The sequence below is a fragment of the Podarcis erhardii genome (assembly GCF_964252035.2).
Source record: "Podarcis erhardii genome assembly, chromosome: 4".
NCBI lineage: Eukaryota > Metazoa > Chordata > Lepidosauria > Squamata > Lacertidae > Podarcis > Podarcis erhardii.
Window position 1 is genome coordinate 96013207 of NC_138508.1, and position 19695 is coordinate 96032901.

Below are 19695 nucleotides of genomic sequence, written 5' to 3' on the forward strand. Positions count from 1 at the left end.
CTTTTCGTCTGTCTTTTGTCTATTCTGTTTTCTTTCTTCTTTATTGTATTAACAAAATTCTCAATAATTTTTTTATTTTTTTTTTAAAGATTTTTCCTGAAATTGTGACCCAGGGTATTGGGATTTTTTCAAAAAAATCTTTTTCCGCCGGTTAAGTTGTCGAGGGCTGATTTCTTGGCCTGTGATAAAAAGCCTTCTGTTTCGACCGCCAAACATCACAGGGGAGCATTTGCAACCGTTTGGCACCATTTTGGAGTGAATCGGCGAAAGTCAGATTTTTCCTGAAATTGTGACCCCGGGTATTGGGATTTTTTCAAAAAAATCTTTTTCTGCCGGTTAAGTTGTCGAGGGCTGATTTCTTGTCCTGTGATAAAAGGCCTTCTGTTTCTACCACCAAACCTCTCAGAATATAATACAAGGGAGCATTTGCAACGGTTTGGCACCATTTTTGAGTGAATTGCCTAAAGTCAGATTTTTCCTGGCGGAAAAATATTTTTTTGAAAAAAATCCCAATACCCGGGGTCACAATTTCAGGAAAAAATCTGACTTTAGGCAATTCACTCAAAAATGGTGCCAAGCGGTTGCAAATGCTCCCTTGTATTATATTCTGTTTCGACCGCCAAACGTCTCAGGGGAGCATTTCCAACCCTTTGGCACCATTTTCGAGTGAAAATATATTGTAAACAGCCCTGTGATCTTTGGATGAAAGACGTTATAGAAATTATTATTATTATTATTATTATTATTATTATTATTATTATTATTCCTGCCCCAGACACCTGTATCAGCTAACAAACACATTAGCAGGGAGCAGTATAGAAGCTAATTTTTGCTGAGGCTGCTCAAGGGTTGGTACAGCTGATACTTTTGACCAACCTGTAGATCTAAAGGCTCTGATCCCCCTACCCAATCCCAGCCTCCTTATACCTCTCTCATCGGTAGCACCTTTTTCTGCCATTGGAGAGGTAACTGCACTGCTTCCTAGCATCACCTTAGAGCCGCTGCAACCACCAACACCTGGAGGTTATAAAGAAAGGTCAAAGAAGCCCCGTGATTTTGGCTCCTTTCCAACACGTACACAATTGCACATCTCAACTTTGCAGCCATTGTCTGCATAGGAATCAGCATGTTTCAGCAATCGTCTGAGCACTTAACACGGATCCTTACAATATCTGGCAAGTACCTTGGCCTAAAGTGTTATTTGTAGGTAATGATACACCCAATTTATGAATTTACAATCACCCAATATAGTGAAAAAATGTGTATTTGTTTCTTTTGGAGCAGAATGCTTTTATATAGGGAATGAGGACTAGAATAGAAAGGGACAGGGAGTTTCAAAGCAAATACAATGGAACTTCGGGTTGCGAACGTGATCCATGCAGGAGGCACGTTTGCAACCCGCACCATTCGCAACCCGCAGCGCCACATCTGCGCACATGTGGGTCGCAATTCGGCGCTTCTGCGCATGCGCAAAGCGTGATTTAGCGCTTCTGTGCACATGCGAGTGCCGATACCCAGAAGTAACCCATTCTGGTATTTCTGGGTTCGGTGTGGTGCGCAACCCGAAATCGCGTAACCTGAAGCATCTGTAACCTGAGGTACCACTGTAGAAGATTGCACAGTTTTGTTCAGTAAAGTTACAGTAATGCTTGAAGCAACTCAAATGTGACTGAGCAAGAGTACATACTTTTTTCAAACAAATCCTTTCTGTATTGGGTGTGAGTTGCTTCTGATCGATACGTGGCAGCTGCTTTGTAATGCACGTTCTCCATCAGTAGGTGTCGCTGTAGTGCTGCTTACAAGGTAATAACAAAATAAAAAAATTCCTTCCAGTAGCACCTTAAAGACCAACTAAGTTAGTTCTTGGTATGAGCTTTCGTGTGCATGCACACTTCTTCAGATACCGTCTAATCATAGTGTATCTGAAGAAGTGTGCATGCACACGAAAGCTCATACTAAGAACTAACTTAGTTGGTCTTTAAGGTGCTACTGGAAGGAATTTTTTTATTTTGTTTTGACTATGGCAGACCAACACGGCTACCTATCTGTAAAGGTAATAACACAACAGTACCACCCGGTGCCCAAAATCAAAACAGACCTACCATGAATTATAGTTGGTCTTGTATCACTGGTATCCTTGCAGAAAACTCTTTGTGCAACTTGCACAGTACACAACGTCTGCATTAATTGAAAGCCCCTGCGGATACAAACAGCATTTGGGTCAGACTGTTTTTGTTTTTGTTTTTTGCCATGCTAAATGTAGCAGGACAAAGCTGTCCCCCTGCAAACTGAAGACCACATAGTTCATCCTAGTTACCTCTCTCTCTTCTCAGGCAGAAGAAAAACTGGAAATTGCTGGCCGCAATGAAGAACAGCCATGGGAGACACCCAGCAGTTGCTAAGAATCCACCGTCTATTTTCCTTCTTCCTCCAGAATGCCGTCTATTGCTTGCCATCATCTGTAAAGGAAACAGGAGATGTAATCATAGTCCACTCACAAGGGCATTACAGGGGCACAATAACCTGTAACCCCCTCCCCAAGGCAGCCAATGTGAAGGCTATGAACACAAAACACACACAACCTCTGACAGTCATTTGCCACTTAGAGGGCAGTCCGATGGCAAGATCCTCAGAGACTGAGACCTTAGGCTCAGTCGGCATTAAGTCGCCAACCCTGGCTCAGCCAAAGACATGCCAGCGTAACTTGCTTAGCCCCCTGAGGATCAGAGGGGGGGGGAGGACTTAGGCTGGATCCTAAACCTGCTCAGATTTTGGTTTTTTTTTTACTTTTTATTTATACTTTTCAAGTTTATACATTTCATTAGCTTTACAATCAATCTTAGATTTCAAAGTTTGACCTCCTTCCCCCTCTTTCTGCGATTCCTTAAATTAATTTTTTAATATCTTCTGCATATCCAAATTCATTTAATTATCTACGTTAAATAAATACGCTTATGAAACTGCCAGTTATTACAATAATCCTGCTAATGTTTTTATCTGTTTGCAGTTTATCTGTAAATAGTCAACAAACCTTTCCCATTCTTTTATAAAATAGACTGGACTCTTATGTCAGGTTACTGCTAACAGACTATCCGGGAGCAAAGGTCCTGCTGGTGGGCGACCTAAACGCAAGGTTAGGTCCTGATGACCCCAGTTTAGAAACCAAATACAGGCAAAAAAATAGGGTACCCTGATGACTTTGGTCCGGAGGCTTTACAACTACCAAGGCAGTCAAAGGATCAACATTCAAGTTTTGCTGGAGCCTGCCTCCTCAAATTTTCTAGGCAGCTAAGTCTTCATATCCTAAATGGTTGCACCAGGGGTGACATCCCTGGGGAATATGCATTCATGTCTGGGGTAAGATCCAGCACAATTGATTATATGTTGGCGGACAGCGAATTGCTAACAAAAATAGTGAATTTAAAAGTGCTCCCATTCATGTAGGGGGGCCAATTCCCTTTGCACCTCCAGGTGTCTCCATTAAATGAGTCACCCTTCCTGAGAACAGTATACCCTGCAGAGATCACCGCATTAGAGCGACCTGGTTGCCAAGTCAAATGGACCCCTGCACTTGACTCCAAACTGAAGAAGATTCTAACCTCTGAAAAACTCCATACAATTTTAACTGGCTTTGGGAATAATCCTAGGCCTGAGGACCCAGTTTCCAAGTATGAGAGCCTGCTCCAACAATTAAAACCCTATCTTTTTAATACCACAGAGAAAAGGCCAACTAAACCAATAACATCAAATAAACCCTGGTTTGATTACACCTGCTTTGAGGCAAAGAAAGCCCTGCAAAATGCTTACAAAGCCGCCCTGACAGCCGAAAATTCTGTCAGACACCAAGCCTATCTTGCCGTCCGTGCACTAAAAAAAGAATATATTCTCCAGGTAAGTTTTGCCATTTCTGCATATTCCCTAAGCCTGCTGAGTTTGGTCATGTGCCCTGGCAACCTGGCTTAAAACACTATTTTGTTTTCCCTCTTGCCAGGCAGAGCAGCACATGGTGTACTTTACACTAGCGTAACTTACAGTGGCTTCCTCTATGCCAGCTTCTCGTGCATAGAATTGTTCCCTTGGGAAGTAAAGTTTCTTACAGTTTTTTATAAAACTCCAATATACCCTTTGCTGTTGGCAGAGTTTCTATTGTGCATAACACTGGGCTCTGGAATCCAGCCTTTTAAGTATTTAGAGAGGCTTCTTTTGTGGCCGTTGTTAATCCTAAGGGTTTAATATTTCCTTATAGGAAGGGCCAGTCTTTGTTGGAAGGCGCACCCAAAACATGCAGGCGGTGTCCTTAATAGCTTTTTGTCTGAATACTCTTGGCAGAGCAAGGCTGAACGGAGCGAAAGATGCAAACTCTGCTGTCACCATGGGTCAGCAACATTGTTAACAATTTCAGATTGTTGTCAGTCATGAAACGAAGACATCTGTACAATGGCCTATTTGTTTGTGAGTGAATGCAGATTTCACCACAGATGTGACCAGTCAAATCAAACACAGCCGACCAACCAAATATGATAGATTTTCCATTTATGCTGCCTTATGGGTGTAGGTGGGGCGGGGGGCAGCTGTGTCCCCCCAAATCAAGTAAATAAAAATACTTAACTAAAAGTAGAAATAATGAGAATATCTGAAATTGAAATGCTCGCTGAGGTCACTTGGACAATGTTGTGGCACATTCTAGCGATGCAACTGGCAACCCAACTGAGTGATAGGCGTGGCTTCTGCAAACTGACCTATTGCATGACAGGTAGCTCGGTTCTGGAACAGGACAAGTGTTTGTCCTCTCCCCCCCCACCATAAACCCTGGCTACGCCTATCTGCTGCCTGCCTGTGACATGGCGGGTCAACACAGATGACGGCTGGTGGCTTCGGTTCAGTTTGGTGAGTCCCAAGCTGTATGCTCTCCTACTGTGTGCTGAACAATATCAGAAGTGAACTTTTGACTCTGCTACCCTCATGCCTTAGAGAGATTACATTTTTGCCTGCATTTCTCACCTTGTGCCTACAAGCGTGACCGGTTTTGTGTCCGAATTGCGTGGGGAAATCTCTCTCCCATGCTCAGATTTAGCGATGATAAGAGAAGTGCTGACAGGTGGTCACAGCCAATTAAAGGCTTCATTGCGCTTAGAGGCTAACCTCCCCTCTGTCGAATTACAGATTTGGCGTAGGACATTTAATTACTGGCTTTGCCTAAATTTAAACCCCACTGGCCTACTACCCTTAGTATCGCAAGATACAAGAGCGCTTGGACTAAAATTGTCAACCTAAAGCTTTACTTTTCTGATTTATCCCCACAACAGTTACTAACACTGGGCTTCAGTAAAGCAAATAATTCACAGTGGTACCTCGGGTTACATACGCTTCAGGTTACAACCGCTTCAGGTTACAGACTCCGCTAACCCAGACGTAGTGCTTCAGGTTAAGAACTTTTGCTTCAGGATAAGAACAGAAATTGTGTTCCGGCGGCATGGCAGCAGCCGGAGGCCCCATTAGCTAAAGTGGTGCTTCAGCTTAAGAACAGTTTCAGGTTAAGAACGGACCTCCGGAATGAATTAAGTACTTAACCCGAGGTACCACTGTACTTATGCAGTGTTTCCCAACCTTGTGCCACCAGCTGTTTTGGAACCACAACTCCCATCATCCCTGACTAGCAAGACCAGTGGCAAGGGATGATGGGAATTGTAGTCCAAAAACAGCTGGAGGCACAAGGTTGGGAAACACTGACTTATAGGGACGCGGGTGGCGCTGTGGGTTAAACCACAGAGCCTAGGACTTGCTGATCAGATGGTCGGCGGTTCGAATCCCTGCGACAGGGTGAGCTCCCATTGCTCGGTCCTTCTCCTGCCAACCTAGCAGTTTCAAAGCACGTCAAAGTGCAAGTAGATAAATAGGTACCGCTCCAGCGGGAAGGTAAACGGCGTTTCCGTGCGCTGCTCTGGTTCGCCAGAAGTGGCTTAGTCATGCTCATGCTGGCCACATGACCCGGAAGCTGTACGCCGGCTCCCTCGGCCAGTAAAGCGAGATGAGCGCCGCAACCCCAGAGTCGGTCACGACTGGACCTAATGGTCAGGGGTCCCTTTACCTTTACCTTTTACCACTGTACTTAGACAGCACCTATATGTTATCGAGCAGCAGAATAAAGCCAACATGGTATTATCCAGATCCTATTAGCCCGGCCAGCATAGCTAATATGGATGATGGAAGCTGAGAATTAAACTGCATCTAGAGCAGTATTTCCCAAACAGGTCTCCAGCTGTTTTTGGACTACAGTTCCCATCATCCCTGACCACTGATCCTGCTAGCTAGGGATGATGGGAGTTGTAGTCCAAAAACAACTGGAGACCCAAGTTTGGGAGACACTGATCTAGATAGGGTGCCACAAAGGCCACCTCTGGGTTTCACGAACACAGGAATAGATAGTACCGCAATATTTCTTCAACTGATACATTACCATTTTTGCTCACACGCTTTTGCCTTCCACTAAGGTAGATGGAGTACGTTGGCATGCTATGAAAGAAAGTGAATTTCTATCAGCTTTTCTAGACTGCGGCATAAAAGACAAGAGGGCCTTCTGAGGTCCAAAACAACATTTCTCGTTCCCAGAGGATGTGAAAGCTCCAATTCAACTGGCGCATGAAGAAAACGGGGAGATGGTTCTCAGTGCGTGAGGAAGAATGCGCTGTGACATTTGGAGTGGTTGGAAAATTGGATCCAAAGATTTGCAGATGCTTCCATCGTTACCAACGCAGGAATGTTTAATCTGTAAAATGGGCCAAGTGGCAGTGGCTCCCTGCTGACCTAGAGAGAGAAAGAAGTTTTGACAAAGGAGTTCCCAGTGCAATCACCTTTTGTAACTTAAAAGATAAAGAACCATTGAAGCATTAAAACAATGGGGGAAGGAACCCAAATCTGCCTGGCACAGACTAGAAAACTAATTCAGCTCTGAAACCTCATAAGGTTTTGGCACATAAGACTCTTACTTATAGTGAAACAGATCTCTGATCCAACTAGAAGAGCATTACGGTAACTACACTGGCAGCAGATCTCCAGAATTTCATATAGACATTCCCAGCCCAAACCTGAGACCTGCATGTAAAACAGATGCTGTAAAACTGGACCAAGGCCTTTTCCACAACTGCTTCAGGGGTGCCAATCTGAAAAAAAAATATTGGTAAGGGGGGCAAGTAAGCCCCGTCCCGGATAATAGACCACAAGACGTGGCAGTTGCACACCATTTGAATGACAATGCCCATCAACTTTGAGGAAGCAGCCCTCTCAAATATTTAAGGGGGGTGAGCCAAAGGGACCTCAACCTCTAGGAGTTGGGTCCTATGGTGATGAGATCAGAGCAGATTGGACATAAGCATAAAGACAATATCGTTGTGAGTTGCGGGGAGGGGGTTAGTGTGTACAATGCCTAAGTCCCTTCTAATTCCTGGGATCCTGGATCCAGCAAGGATTAAAATCTGTTTCATTCCTGAAAAGGTCAGGTAAGTGTCTTTGTGGCCTTAAAGGTAAAGGTAAAGGGACCCCTGACCATCAGATCCAGTCGTGACCGACTCTGGGGCTGCGGCGCTCATCTCGCTTTATTGGCCGAGGGAGCCGGCGTACAGCTTCCGGGTCATGTGGCCAGCATGACTAAGCCGCTTCTGGTGAACCAGAGCAGCACATGGAAACGCCGTTTACCTTTCTGCCGGAGCGGTACCTATTTACCTACTTGCACTTTGACGTGCTTTCGAACTGCTAGGTTGGCAGGAGCAGGGACCGAGCAACGGGAGCTCACCCCGTCGCAGGGATTCGAACTGCCGACCTTCTGATCGGCAAGCTCTAGGCTCTGTGGTTTAACCCACAGCGCCACCTGCGTCCCTACCTAAGTGCCACTGATCTACCTTCTTTATTTAATTTAGCTATTTCATTTATAACACCGCCTTTATCTTCCAAAGATCTCAAGGTGGTGTATGTGGTTTTCCTCCTCCTCATTTCATCCTTACAACAACCCTGTGAGGTAGATCAGGCTCAGAGATGGCGACTGGCCCAAGATCACCTAGGTTGTTTCATGGCTGGGTGGGAATTCGAACCCTGTTCTCCCAGGTCCTACTTCAACACTCTAACCATTATGCCACACTGGCTCTCCCAGCTGTGTCTTATGATACATAGGAAGTTGCAGTGTGCCAGAGGGCAAAGGGCTGGGCCTCTTCCCGCACCCGGCTGGTAGTTAGAAGACAAGAGCAGAGTGTATGAAAGCTGAGCTAGAAATGAGCAGTAGCCAGAGAGTCAGACCCCAGCTTGATTCAGGTTTGATTCTAAAGCTGGTGAATGCCCACTCCCCCTCCATAATTTTTATTAAATTTTGTTTTACATTTTAGAATATTCATTTAAACGGGAGGCAGTGGAAGACAGGAGTGCCTGGCGTGCTCTGGTCCATAGGGTCATGAAGAGTCAGACACGACTAAACGACTAAACAACAACAACAACAACAACACAAAGTATCAATGACTTCCCTTCTTCTCTTTCCATGGTTCATTTTGCATAACCTAAATCCCTGCATATTTTACATAAACTAAACCATTCAGTATTCCATTATTACAGCCATCAAAACTTACACTGTTGAATTTATCTTACTGCTGCCCATGTTTTCAAATGTACAGAATTTCCACCCATATATTCAATAAATATTTTCCAATCTTCTTTAAACATATGTTCTTCTTGTTCCCTCATTATATATGTTAAGTCTACAAGCTGTGCATATTCTGTCAGCTTGAGCTGCCAAATTCTTCTTTGCTTGGGACCTTGCTCGTTTTCCATTTTGGGGCTGACAAAACACGGGCCACAGTAGTGGCATACATAAATAACCTTTTTTGACACCTGGGAATTTCCGTCTGAATTATCCCCAACAAAAAGGACTCTGTGGTGTTGTTGTTGTTTTGGAAAAGTACTTTTAAACAATTTTTTCAATTCATTATGAATTATTTCCCAATACTCTTTTCTTATTGTGAATAATAAGAATATTATGTTTCATTTCTTGCCGTGTTCCGAAGGCCTTTCACTTGGCCTGCCCAAGTCCAGGTCACATGTCCATCTTATTGCTTCTTCTACGGAGCTTATGCAAACTAACAGGGTTGGGCAGTAATACGAGAGAGATCATTACCAAAAGCTATGTGACCTGTCAGCCTCCTGACAATCCAAAGGCCCATTTGTCTACCAGGATAAAGTTGTTATTCACGCATTACCGTGCTGCACGATTACAAAAGGAAGGTTCAAATAGATTAACACATTAGCTTTTAACTTTGAAATAAATTACTCAAAATTATTAATTAACTTCCTCCTCCTCCCACTTCAAAACTTTTAAGGGTTGCGATCAGTGAGGACTAAACTCACAGGTCCCAGATTCGTGTGCACCCTGCCCCCACCCCAGTGGAAATGGCTTCATGCAGCTGTTCTGCCTCTTTTGCGGCAAATCACATCTCCCCCTGCCAACCAGTGCACCACCCCGAGGGGGCAAAGAGACGTGTACTTGTATCTTCCGCCTTCTTGATTGGAAAGAAAACCCCAGGAGGAAAAACGATTAGGAAGCCCTTCTCTTCACTAGTCTTTTGGTTAATACTGCAGTCTCTGTGTCTGTTTGGGGTTTTTTTAAGCACTGACAACAAAAACTTCAATAATTCCAGGGGAAATGTTAGCATGACACGTAGTTTAAATGGCAGGAAACGAGAGGAATTTAAGAATATAAGCATTGCCTTTCTAGATCAGGCCTACCTCAATTTAGTTGAGAATTCAGACAATTCAATCAGGATCTATCTTCTTAACTTTACCATTCTCAAGCTTTGTGTGGATATAATTTTCAGGGTTTCAGCCAGCCAGACACGCCCTTGGGTTGCCTTAAAAGTAGTGCTGTACAAAGTCTAGCATATTTAGGTGACAATGAAATATGATGATGATGATGATGATGATGATGATGATGATGATGGTGATGACAGGTGCTAAGGAAAAGTGTACCTTATTGCCACCATGGAAGTCAATTTAAACAGTTGCAGTACAAACTAATGGCCGATTGATCTCCCAATGCAATCTAAAATTACTGAAATGGTCCAAAAGTTAGAAGATACAGTAGGCATGGGAAATTTCACCATATTACTGGAAATGAAGCATCTAGAGAACAGAACTTTGTGTACTGCTGCAAAATTGTCTGCATCTGTTTTCTAAGTGACATCCCATGATGTCCCACAGGGCTTTTCTTAACAAGAGGGCTCACTGTGGCATTGTAACCACAATTTAAAAGGGTTTTTTATGTTCTCTTCATTTATACTAAGCAGTTCAGGACATACATATATTGATCGTGACATTTCAAACAAAACTTTCATAACTCTGAAAAATTATACCCACTGTGAATTAGAATTTTATTATGCCAATGAAGGCTGAATGAATGAATTAGAATTTTGAAAATGTACATAAGAATATCTTTCTAAAATGGAGTCTTCAGTGTGGAGTTCTACAGGGTCCATGTGATATTAAGAAAAGGCAAAGGACCCCTGGACAGTTAAGTCCAGTCAAAGGCAACTATGGGGTTGCGGTGCTCATCTCGCTTTCAGGCCAAGGGAGCCGGCGTTTGTCCACAGACAGCTTTTCGGGTCATGTGGCCAGCTTCTGGTACAATGGAACACCATGACGGAAACCGGAACACACGGAAACGCCGTTTACCTTCCCATAGCAGTGGTACCTATTTATCTACTTGCACTGGTGTGCTTTTGAACTACTAGGTTGGCAGGAACTAGAACAGAGCAATGGGAGCTCACTCCGTCTTGGGGATTTGAACCACCTTCTGATCAACAAACCGAAGATGCTTGGTGGTTTAGACCATATAACATCTACAAGAAAACACTGAGGATGTTGTCAGCAATATGCTAGTAACACCCAGCTCTACTTCTCCTTTGCAGGTGTGGCAATGGATGTGCTGGAAGGATGACTTGACTAGGTAGTGGACCGGATGAGAGCCAATAGAGTGTTCAATTCAGATAAGGCATCATTAGTGGTTTCCTGGACCAGATGGATAGGAGGTTGCCTGCTCTTGGTGGGGTTACACTCTCCCTGAAGGAGCAGGTATGCAGCTTGGGTCCATCACTCTCGCTTGAGGTGGCATGGAATGTCTTTCATCAGCTTTGGCTGGTGGCCCAGCTGCGCCCCTATCTGGACAAGGGACAGCCTAACTTCTGCTACCTGAGCTCTGGTAACCTGTAAATTAGATTACTGCAATATGTTTTGCATGAGGCTACCTTTGAAGATAGTTCTGAAAGTGCAGCTTGTGCACAATTCAGCCAGCCAGGTTCTCGCAGGGACAAGACGGTCGGAGCAGATAGCACCAATCCTGGCAACACAAGGCCCTCACTCTGGATAGAGGAAATTGAAAATAGAATACTTGTCTTTCGGAGACTGGAGAAAACGAGGAAGGATTTGGTAGGAGACACTTCCTGGCGTAATAGTCAAAGGAGATCTCCCCAGATTTCCAAGTCCAGTCAAGGATGATTTTGAAAGACCTCATTGCATACTAGGCTCAAAGCAGAAAAATGAACTGCCCAATATATACCGTATATTAGAATACGTTTTGCAGATGTCTGAGAAAGGAAGAACTGTATCAAGTGCTGTGCCATTTTAAATAACTTAATACAAAAGAAAAGTGATACACATCCATCAGGGTATGTATGTGCCCAGACATTCTTTATAGTAGCAGAGAACTGAAGTCTGGTATAGGGCTACAGTACCTAGGCAGAATTCTTCATCACTGGAGCTAATGGTGAAGCACAGGGGGAAATGGATGTTGACATTGACAAAAACACAAGGTTTGCTTACCACATAGGGCAGATCTCCATTAACACTGAGATTAAGGAGGAGGAAGCTTTATAATTCTAGCAGTTTGTCAGGTGGGTCCATAATATTCATATTTTACAGATGGAGGGCCAGCAGAGAACTACCACTTTGCCCTGGCCATTCCACGAGTTCCTGGCGTAACTCACATCTAGATGATGCCACAATACATCTGTAAAATAAATCAATAGGCAAGGTGAGTACCTTCAGATACTGTGATGTGTATATGCTAAAGACAGGACTCATTTTAATTCTGCAATTCCTTTAAAGATGGGGGAGGGGCAACGAATCTGGTGAAGGGAGCCAGTCTTGAAGCATACCTGAGTTTCTTTCACGACCTTTTGCTAAAATAATTGTCAAGTGCTACTGTGCAACTTGGACTCTGCACTTTTTTTCTTTTTTTTTTAGCAATGAGCTGTTTTGCGTTTGAGCTTAACTAAAAATTAAGCATTAACTTATATGACAGAATGCCAGAAGAGAAATATATATATATATATATTCAAAAACTAGCCTTCCTGGAATTGCAAATTAATAACGTCAATACTGCTATCTGTTGCCGTTGCTAAATATTGCTAAGCCAGTACTGTGCACCCTTTCTTCACGCAAAAGCTTGAGGCTCATGATTTCAGATGCTAGCCAGACATGAAGAAAAACAAAACTTGCATCTGCATTGACACTTGTTCCCTTGTGTAATTTGCTAATGTTGTACTAGACAGCAAAAAGTGTGCTCCTCTTCCCGTTGTGGCAGAATAAACTGCTGGAGATTTCACCCTGGGAACATGTCCGGAGTACAGATTATAGCATTCGCCCTTTGTTTTTGTGGAATAGGAGCGATTATTGCAGCCACGGTCTCAAACGAATGGAAAGTGACCAGCAGGGCTTCGTCTGTGATCACAGCGACGTGGGTCTTCCAGGGTCTCTGGATGAATTGTGCAGGAAATGCCCTGGGTGCTTTTCACTGCAGACCTCACCTGACCATCTTCAAAATAGAGAGTAAGTGAAAGGGAACTAGAGGGTGGGTATCTATATGTATGTGTGGATCTTGTTAGATGGGGAACGAATACGGCTTTCATGATACTTGTAGGGGGGGTACATGCTTAGATTAGGATGCTTGTTTGAGTCATTGACATTTGAGATTTGGAATGGGGGACTGCTGGGAGGCTAGCATAAGCCCTGTTTTCTTGGCCACCACTCTTTTCTCCCTTCGTTGCTGCCGCCACTGCCATTTCTGCTCCTTATGGTCTTCAACACTCACGAAATCAAACGTAAACAGTTCCTCCTGTAGCCACTTCATCTCTTCGCTAATATCCACTTAATCCTTCTCTTGATGTTACAGTCAAGCCTTGGTTCTCGAACGGCTCCATTTTCAAACATTTTGGCTCCCAAATGCCGAAAACACAGAAGTAAATGCTCAGGTTTTCAAACGTTTTTCGGAACCCAAACATCCGACGCAGCTTCCGCTTGAGTTTAAGAAGTACTTGCAGCCAATCAGAAGCTGTGCCTTGATTGTCGAACGTTTCAGAAGTCAAACGGTCTTCTGGAACGGATTACGTTTGACAACCAAGGTTTGACTGTAGTCCATACTCACAGCTGACCTTTATTCTTTCCTTACATACAGCCCCTGTGTTATTTATCATAAATACAAAATCCATTTCAAATCCTTCATAAACGTTGTTCTCAGACCTGGTGTGTTGGGAGAGTTAATTGCTATTTTCCTTTGTCCAGTTCAGTTCAGGAGGAAGTGATGGACATATGTTTGCAACAGGAGCAGGGAACCTGTTTTTTTCTAAGAAATTGTATTAAAGTAATTTGGTCTGATCTGTAATAATTTGGAAAACTAATAAAAACTAATATTAAAATAAACATAAACAAGGACATTGCCAGGCTTCTTAGCATACATCAGGGATGTCCAACAGGTTGATCGCGATGTACTGGAAGATCGCCAGGAGGTTTTGGTAGATCGTGGTCGATCTCTGGGTCCTTTTCTTTATCATTGGTAAAACAGAATCTGGCTTTCCTCCTTCCTAAACCTGAACCCCTAAAAGGGGTTTTTAATTCTGTGAGTCGATCACAGTCTCTTGGGAGGTGGCCACCCCTGGTATACATCAACCATGTTTATATGTACATGGTCAGTAATACCTGTTAACATCAAATACAAAATGGTAGCAGTAACAGGCAACTTGCAATACTTTTGAAATAAATTAAAATGTTATAAAACTACTTGCTTGCAACCCTTTGAAATAACAATTATGGATCCAGGATCTCTACAATTAGATGCTTCCACACTGAGGATGAACTTTATGTCCATGATAGGGCGATAGGGCTAATCCAGGTAACAGATCTAGATCATGAATCTATAAATTTACTGGATGTGAACAAACGCTCTGCCTTACTCCTTGGAGAGTTAATGCATCAGTGTTGGCAAAAGCTACCTTGGGGTTAAAGAGCTCAACCTGAATAGTTCAGTTCTTGTACAGTACGGAATAGAGGCCAAGAAAAATCATTATCCTTCGCTTGTGCCTATTAATCCATCCTTACTTATTTTTGACCTTTCTGATCCATTCTACCCAAACTAAGGAGAACCACAGTTGTTCTTCATTTGTCAAAACAAGGGATTGTTACAGTGGTGGCTTCCTTGAGATTAATAGTCTTTTTGTACCTGGAAAATTTGAGACAAGTAATACTGCAGGCCTCCCACATTCTAGGGAAAAGGTAGTTCTCTATCTGTGACAGCAGCAGCATGCTAATTTTGAGGAGCTTTAGCACACATGAGGGGTAAAGGATAAGGAGAGTTTTAGCCATATGTCTGACAGCAAGAGAGTGTTAAAATTCTCTTCATTATATGCAGTGCATTTTTTTCTAGGGGAACGCAGAGGTACACATACCCCTAAACATTTTGTAAATCTTTGTACTTTTGTCCATTTGTTGTATTTATTTCCCCCAATTTGAACTATAAAATGGTGGTTTTCTTGAGTCAAAATGAGAGTACCCCTAAACATTTTTAAAGGAAAAAATATCTGTCAGGAATGGATTTTCCCAGTTTACCAAGTAGTCGCACATGCACTAGGGCAACTTGGTTAATAGCTGTCATTGCCCACATCCACACAAAACAAAACCGGGTCTTAGCATACACGTGCTACCTTCTGAAGAAGAAATCACAGCTGTTTTGCTCCCTCCCTGGCTTTTTAGGTTAGTGTGGCAACTAAGTGAGGTTTGGCTTAGCATGTTGTCTGAACCTAGGATTGTGGTTCAAGTCTTCTGAAATATACTAAGTGAGGTTTGGCTTAGCATGTTGTCTGAACCTAGGATTGTGGTTCAAGTCTTTTGAAATATACTCGGAGTCGAGAGTGGATTTCATGCTCTTTATTCAGCTCATAGTCGTGAGGAGGAATGGAAGTTCCCCCAGAATGTCTGCTTTATATACATTATTTACAGAATGGGCCCCACGTGATTGGCTAATTCCGGGATTCACCTGTAGGCCAATCAGGTTGCGGATTCACTTCCACCTGGAGCTGGATTGGGTGGCTCCTGTGGACCAATCAGACTGCTGCATTCTGCACCCTATTGTTATAGGACCAATCAGACTGCTGCCTTTTGGATCCTATTCCAATCAGTACATAACATCTCTTTTTAACCATGAACTGAAGTCACCCGCTTCTAAGCTAAGGAGAAATTAGGCTAGGCTGTTGAAGTCAAAATGCAGCTCTCATTTTTTTTTTTTGCATTTCTTTTTTCGGTAACTGTAGGCTCCACTCTCCTCCCGTCCCACAGACTTCTCGCTTATCACCTGGAATGCAGAATTTATGGCTTCCGACCAGTGCTCCCTTCAGGCTTGTAAACGCTCTTTCCAGTCTTCAGGGAAAGAATGCTATTGCTTTTGTAGCCAAAATGGCACAGCCAATAAACAAGTGGGAATGGAGAGGCTGGGATCTTGATAATTCCCTTTCGAATCCTTCAGTAAGTATGGATAACGCAGATGGCCATAGCAAGCCTATATTGCTGTTTGTTACGGTGAGCCTTTTAAGATTAGTTTAATTTTAACACGCCAAGTAATGATAATAATCATGGTGCTCCAAGCATTTATGAATCCCCAGGACAAAAAGCTACGCAGCCCTTGAACCACTTCTTTCTACTAGGAGCTTGTAGCTCATATTCAGAGAAAGAAGCTCGTTGATAACAGCACTTGCTCAAATGAGTTGGCAGCAGCAGCGATGCTAATTTTAAACACACTGTGCAAGCACTTCCAATGTATAGTATTACACTAAGTGAAATAAGGCACTGATCAGAAATCAAGCATTTTCAACTATCGGTTAGGATAATCTCATAATACAAAATCGCTGCAGACATGGGGATTTGACTCCCTTTTCTTTAGCACTTCTGCAACGGAGTGCCACAGCAAACTCTCTTTCAAAAGAGAAGGGCTGGAAACCGGTACATTATTATCCTGCTAAACAGGGGGTGCATGTCAGTATACAGAGGTTGCTAAGTTACTGTACTGCTTCTCATATCGCATGCATAATTCTGACCTCAGAAGACACCAAGGTGGCTGTGAAAGGCACAGCGCACAGAATGATTCCTGCCACACACACCCCCCCAGAGGAGTAAGAGACAGGAGGAGATGGACTTGGAGAAGGCTTTTTCCATTCTAGACCTAACCCCTAGAGATCCAAGGCTACTGGTTGTGGATTGGTATGCTGATAACCCGGTGGCTACCTTCCATGGAGACGACATTGGAGAAAGGGGGTTGCAGTCTGGAGAAGGCAAGCTGAGAGAAAGGAGTTAGGAAGTAATCAAACCATAAGGTTCTTGTCTTTGTAACCTGTCCCAACAATATCCAGATAAGCTCTAAAAGACAAAAGGAGAAAGCTCAGGAACAGCAGTTGCAGACCTAAGAACACCCCAGGCTGGCTTTGGAAGACACAGTGCCTAGGACAGTCTCTGTTAAGTTGTGGGTGAACATGTCAGACGACACAGCGATTCTTCAGACAGCTCTTGTTTATTCACAGGCCAGAACAGAACTGAACTGAAGGGTTCAGCCAGCTGCTTATATAGAGCTCCACTACAACACAACTGTAACAACTTTCTGTAACTATTCAATCACTGAACGTCACTTTCAATTCCTTATTTGCATATGTGGACCTGAGTGAAAACTATCTACAGTATCCCCCTGCTGGCCCAGGGTGAGAACTTCAGTACATAACAGTCTCTTCCTCCTCTGGAGAATGGCGGGAATCTCAGCACAAAACGGATTGCAACTCTTCCAGCAAAATGCATTTTATATGGACAAACAGTGTGGGACAGGGAGGGCATGAGGATGACTCATGTGTACCCCACCCCCAAAAGGTGCCTGCATTCAGTTTTGAATGCACATTATCCCACACTGTGTACATGCCCTTAGCCGTTTTATAATGCTATAAACCATATATGTGTAATTAGGTCTGTTTACTGCTTGTTTTTATATTGCCATGTGTGCAATTGATATCTATCTCTACTAGGATTCTGTTTTCTGACATCTTTACTTTACGCTGCCTTGGAAACGTTCATTGGGAAACAGTCAAGACATTGTTATGTTTGGTGAATACATGGATGGGTTACAGGTTAGGTGGATAGATGGATGGATGGAAAATCTAGGAGGGAACATACTGCACATTCCATTCTGTAACGTTCTAGCAGAATGTGGCAGGCCGATGAAGACAGGTTGAGGTTAAATTTTCCCTGGTTCCCATTGAGTTCCTTTGCACAAAGTACGGTAAATAAATTGTAATTTAACACAAAGGATTAACAACCAACAGTGTCGCCATTAATTTCTGCAGTCTCCTAAATTCTGATGTCTAGAGAGCGGTTCAGTAAAAGTGATAGCCTTAATGCATTCAGCAACCCTCCTCCTAACCAAAACCAGCTGGACCCCAAAGTTGTACCTCCCTCTGTCTGTAAGCACTGAAAGGGCTTCTCCCTGCACCTTGGTCTCTTCCTCCATTGCCTGAACATATCCTGCCCCCTCTCCCCTACTCATCTCTTGATCAATAGTACTCCAGGCAAGGCGCAATAATAATTTTAGGCAAAAAAGGCTGATAATCTCAATAAATATCGGCCTAGGGTGTATACTCACGAAAAAGGATGTACAGTGGTACTTCAGGTTACATACGCTTCAGGTTACATATGCTTCAGGTTACAGACTCCGCTAACCCAGAAATAGTGCTTCAGGTTAAGAACTTTGCTTCAGGATAAGAACAGAAATCATGTTCCAGCAGCGCAGCGGCAGCAGGGGGCCCCATTAGCTAAAGTGGTTAAGAACAGTTTCAGGTTAAGTACAGACCTCTGGAACGAATTAAATACTTAACCTGAGGTACCACTGTATACTCACAAAAAGTGTTATAACCCACCCCAAAGTCTAGAAATGTAATTGCAGTTCTAAAGGTAGCTTACAAGAGAAGATCTATGGCTGAGTAGTGTTAGGAGCCAACAGTTTGGAAGCACTTTAAATCCAATCTGCCATGTTGAAACTTCAATGGTATTAGTTGCTTTTCTAGCAAAATACTAAAACCAAGCGCAACCTCAAAACTAATAAAAACACTTCAAAAACACATCTATAAAAATGTCAAGACGGGTCTTACAGATCCTGCCCCACCAAAAGAGGCTATGGGGACTTAAAATCGTTCAAAATTAAAGGCCAGAAACGTAGGTAAAAAGGGAATATTTTTTGCCCACTTCTTAGAAAATAAATAAAAAGAGCACCAGGCAAACATCTGCACGAGAAACATTCCACAAGCAGGGAGCTGCTATTGAAAAAACTCATTCTTGTGTCCCCACCCACTGGACCTGTTGTGAAAGGCGCACATGAAGAAAGGCCTCAGGTGATGACTGCAGGTTCTGGGTTGGTACATATGGGGAGAGATGGCCCTTAAGCTACTGGGGTCCTGAGCTGCATAAGCCTTGATAACTCAAAATCAGCACTTTGCATTGAGTTGTACCAGAATTGGGGCAATATGTTCAGATAAGTTCAATATGTTCCTGCCCCAGTCAACAATCTGGCCACTGTCTTCTGCACCAGTTTCTGAACCATCTTCAAAGGCAGCCCCACATATAATGCATTGCAGTAATCCAACCTCGATTGTACCAGGCTACCTGTCCAGCTCTGAACTACATCCATTGGCGATGTAAAATTGAATTTTACCTCAGTTCACCCATCTTGCATAGTGCTGTTACTTAATATTCTCATTAAAGTTAGCAATTGAATTCCTCAGGACCATCCAGCCAGCAGTCTATTTCAAATGAGGGCGCACAATATCAAATGCGTTTGCGCCATTTCCCCCCTTCATCTATTGTTAATCCATTAACTCTTTTTCCTGTTTTCGTGCCACTAAAAAAGCAATGATTATTGAGAGATACACAGTGCAGATCTAGGTTTGTCCTAAGACTTCGTTTTTCAGCATACTGATAACCATGGAGATAAACAATTTTTGTAGAAATTTCTCATTAAAAATCAAAGAAGAAGAAGAAGAAAAGTGCAAAAATGGCACCATTACAGGTTATAGAGCTATTAATGTCAGGGGATACACTTTTAAAGAGAGTTTAAAGTGGTATTGTTATCAACAATGGACACACCTGAGCAGCTTTTGCTAATTGTGGGCACACCACAAAACAGCCCCAAATGCCTTTTCCAAATGTAAAGTGGGATAGTTTTGCATATCAATATCACAGGCAATGATGCTTCTTACATACAACCTTCCACACTCTTAAAAAAAAATTAATTTGCCTCAGGGTGGTTAAAAAATAAATGATTTTTAAAAATAATTTTAAATTGTGATTTAAATTGATTCGATTTAAATC

General features: G+C 43.0%; 1 protein-coding gene and 1 long non-coding RNA gene across 3 annotated transcripts in view; both read left to right on the plus strand.

The window, feature by feature from the left end:
• LOC309339976 overlaps nt 1–19695 on the plus strand; it is a 637095-nt gene that overhangs the window by 528272 nt on the left and 89128 nt on the right. The gene's annotated exons all lie outside the window — the stretch shown is intronic.
• CLDN10 (claudin 10) overlaps nt 1–19695 on the plus strand; it is a 540011-nt gene that overhangs the window by 454961 nt on the left and 65355 nt on the right. The window contains exon 2 of one of the 2 annotated variants that reach the window (XM_081858352.1): nt 12694–12858. In XM_081858352.1, the coding sequence (XP_081714478.1) occupies nt 12694–12858 (165 nt within the window). Of the gene's footprint in view, nt 1–12629; nt 12859–19695 lie in introns of those variants that run through there. The other variant, XM_081858351.1, reaches the window with a different exon arrangement.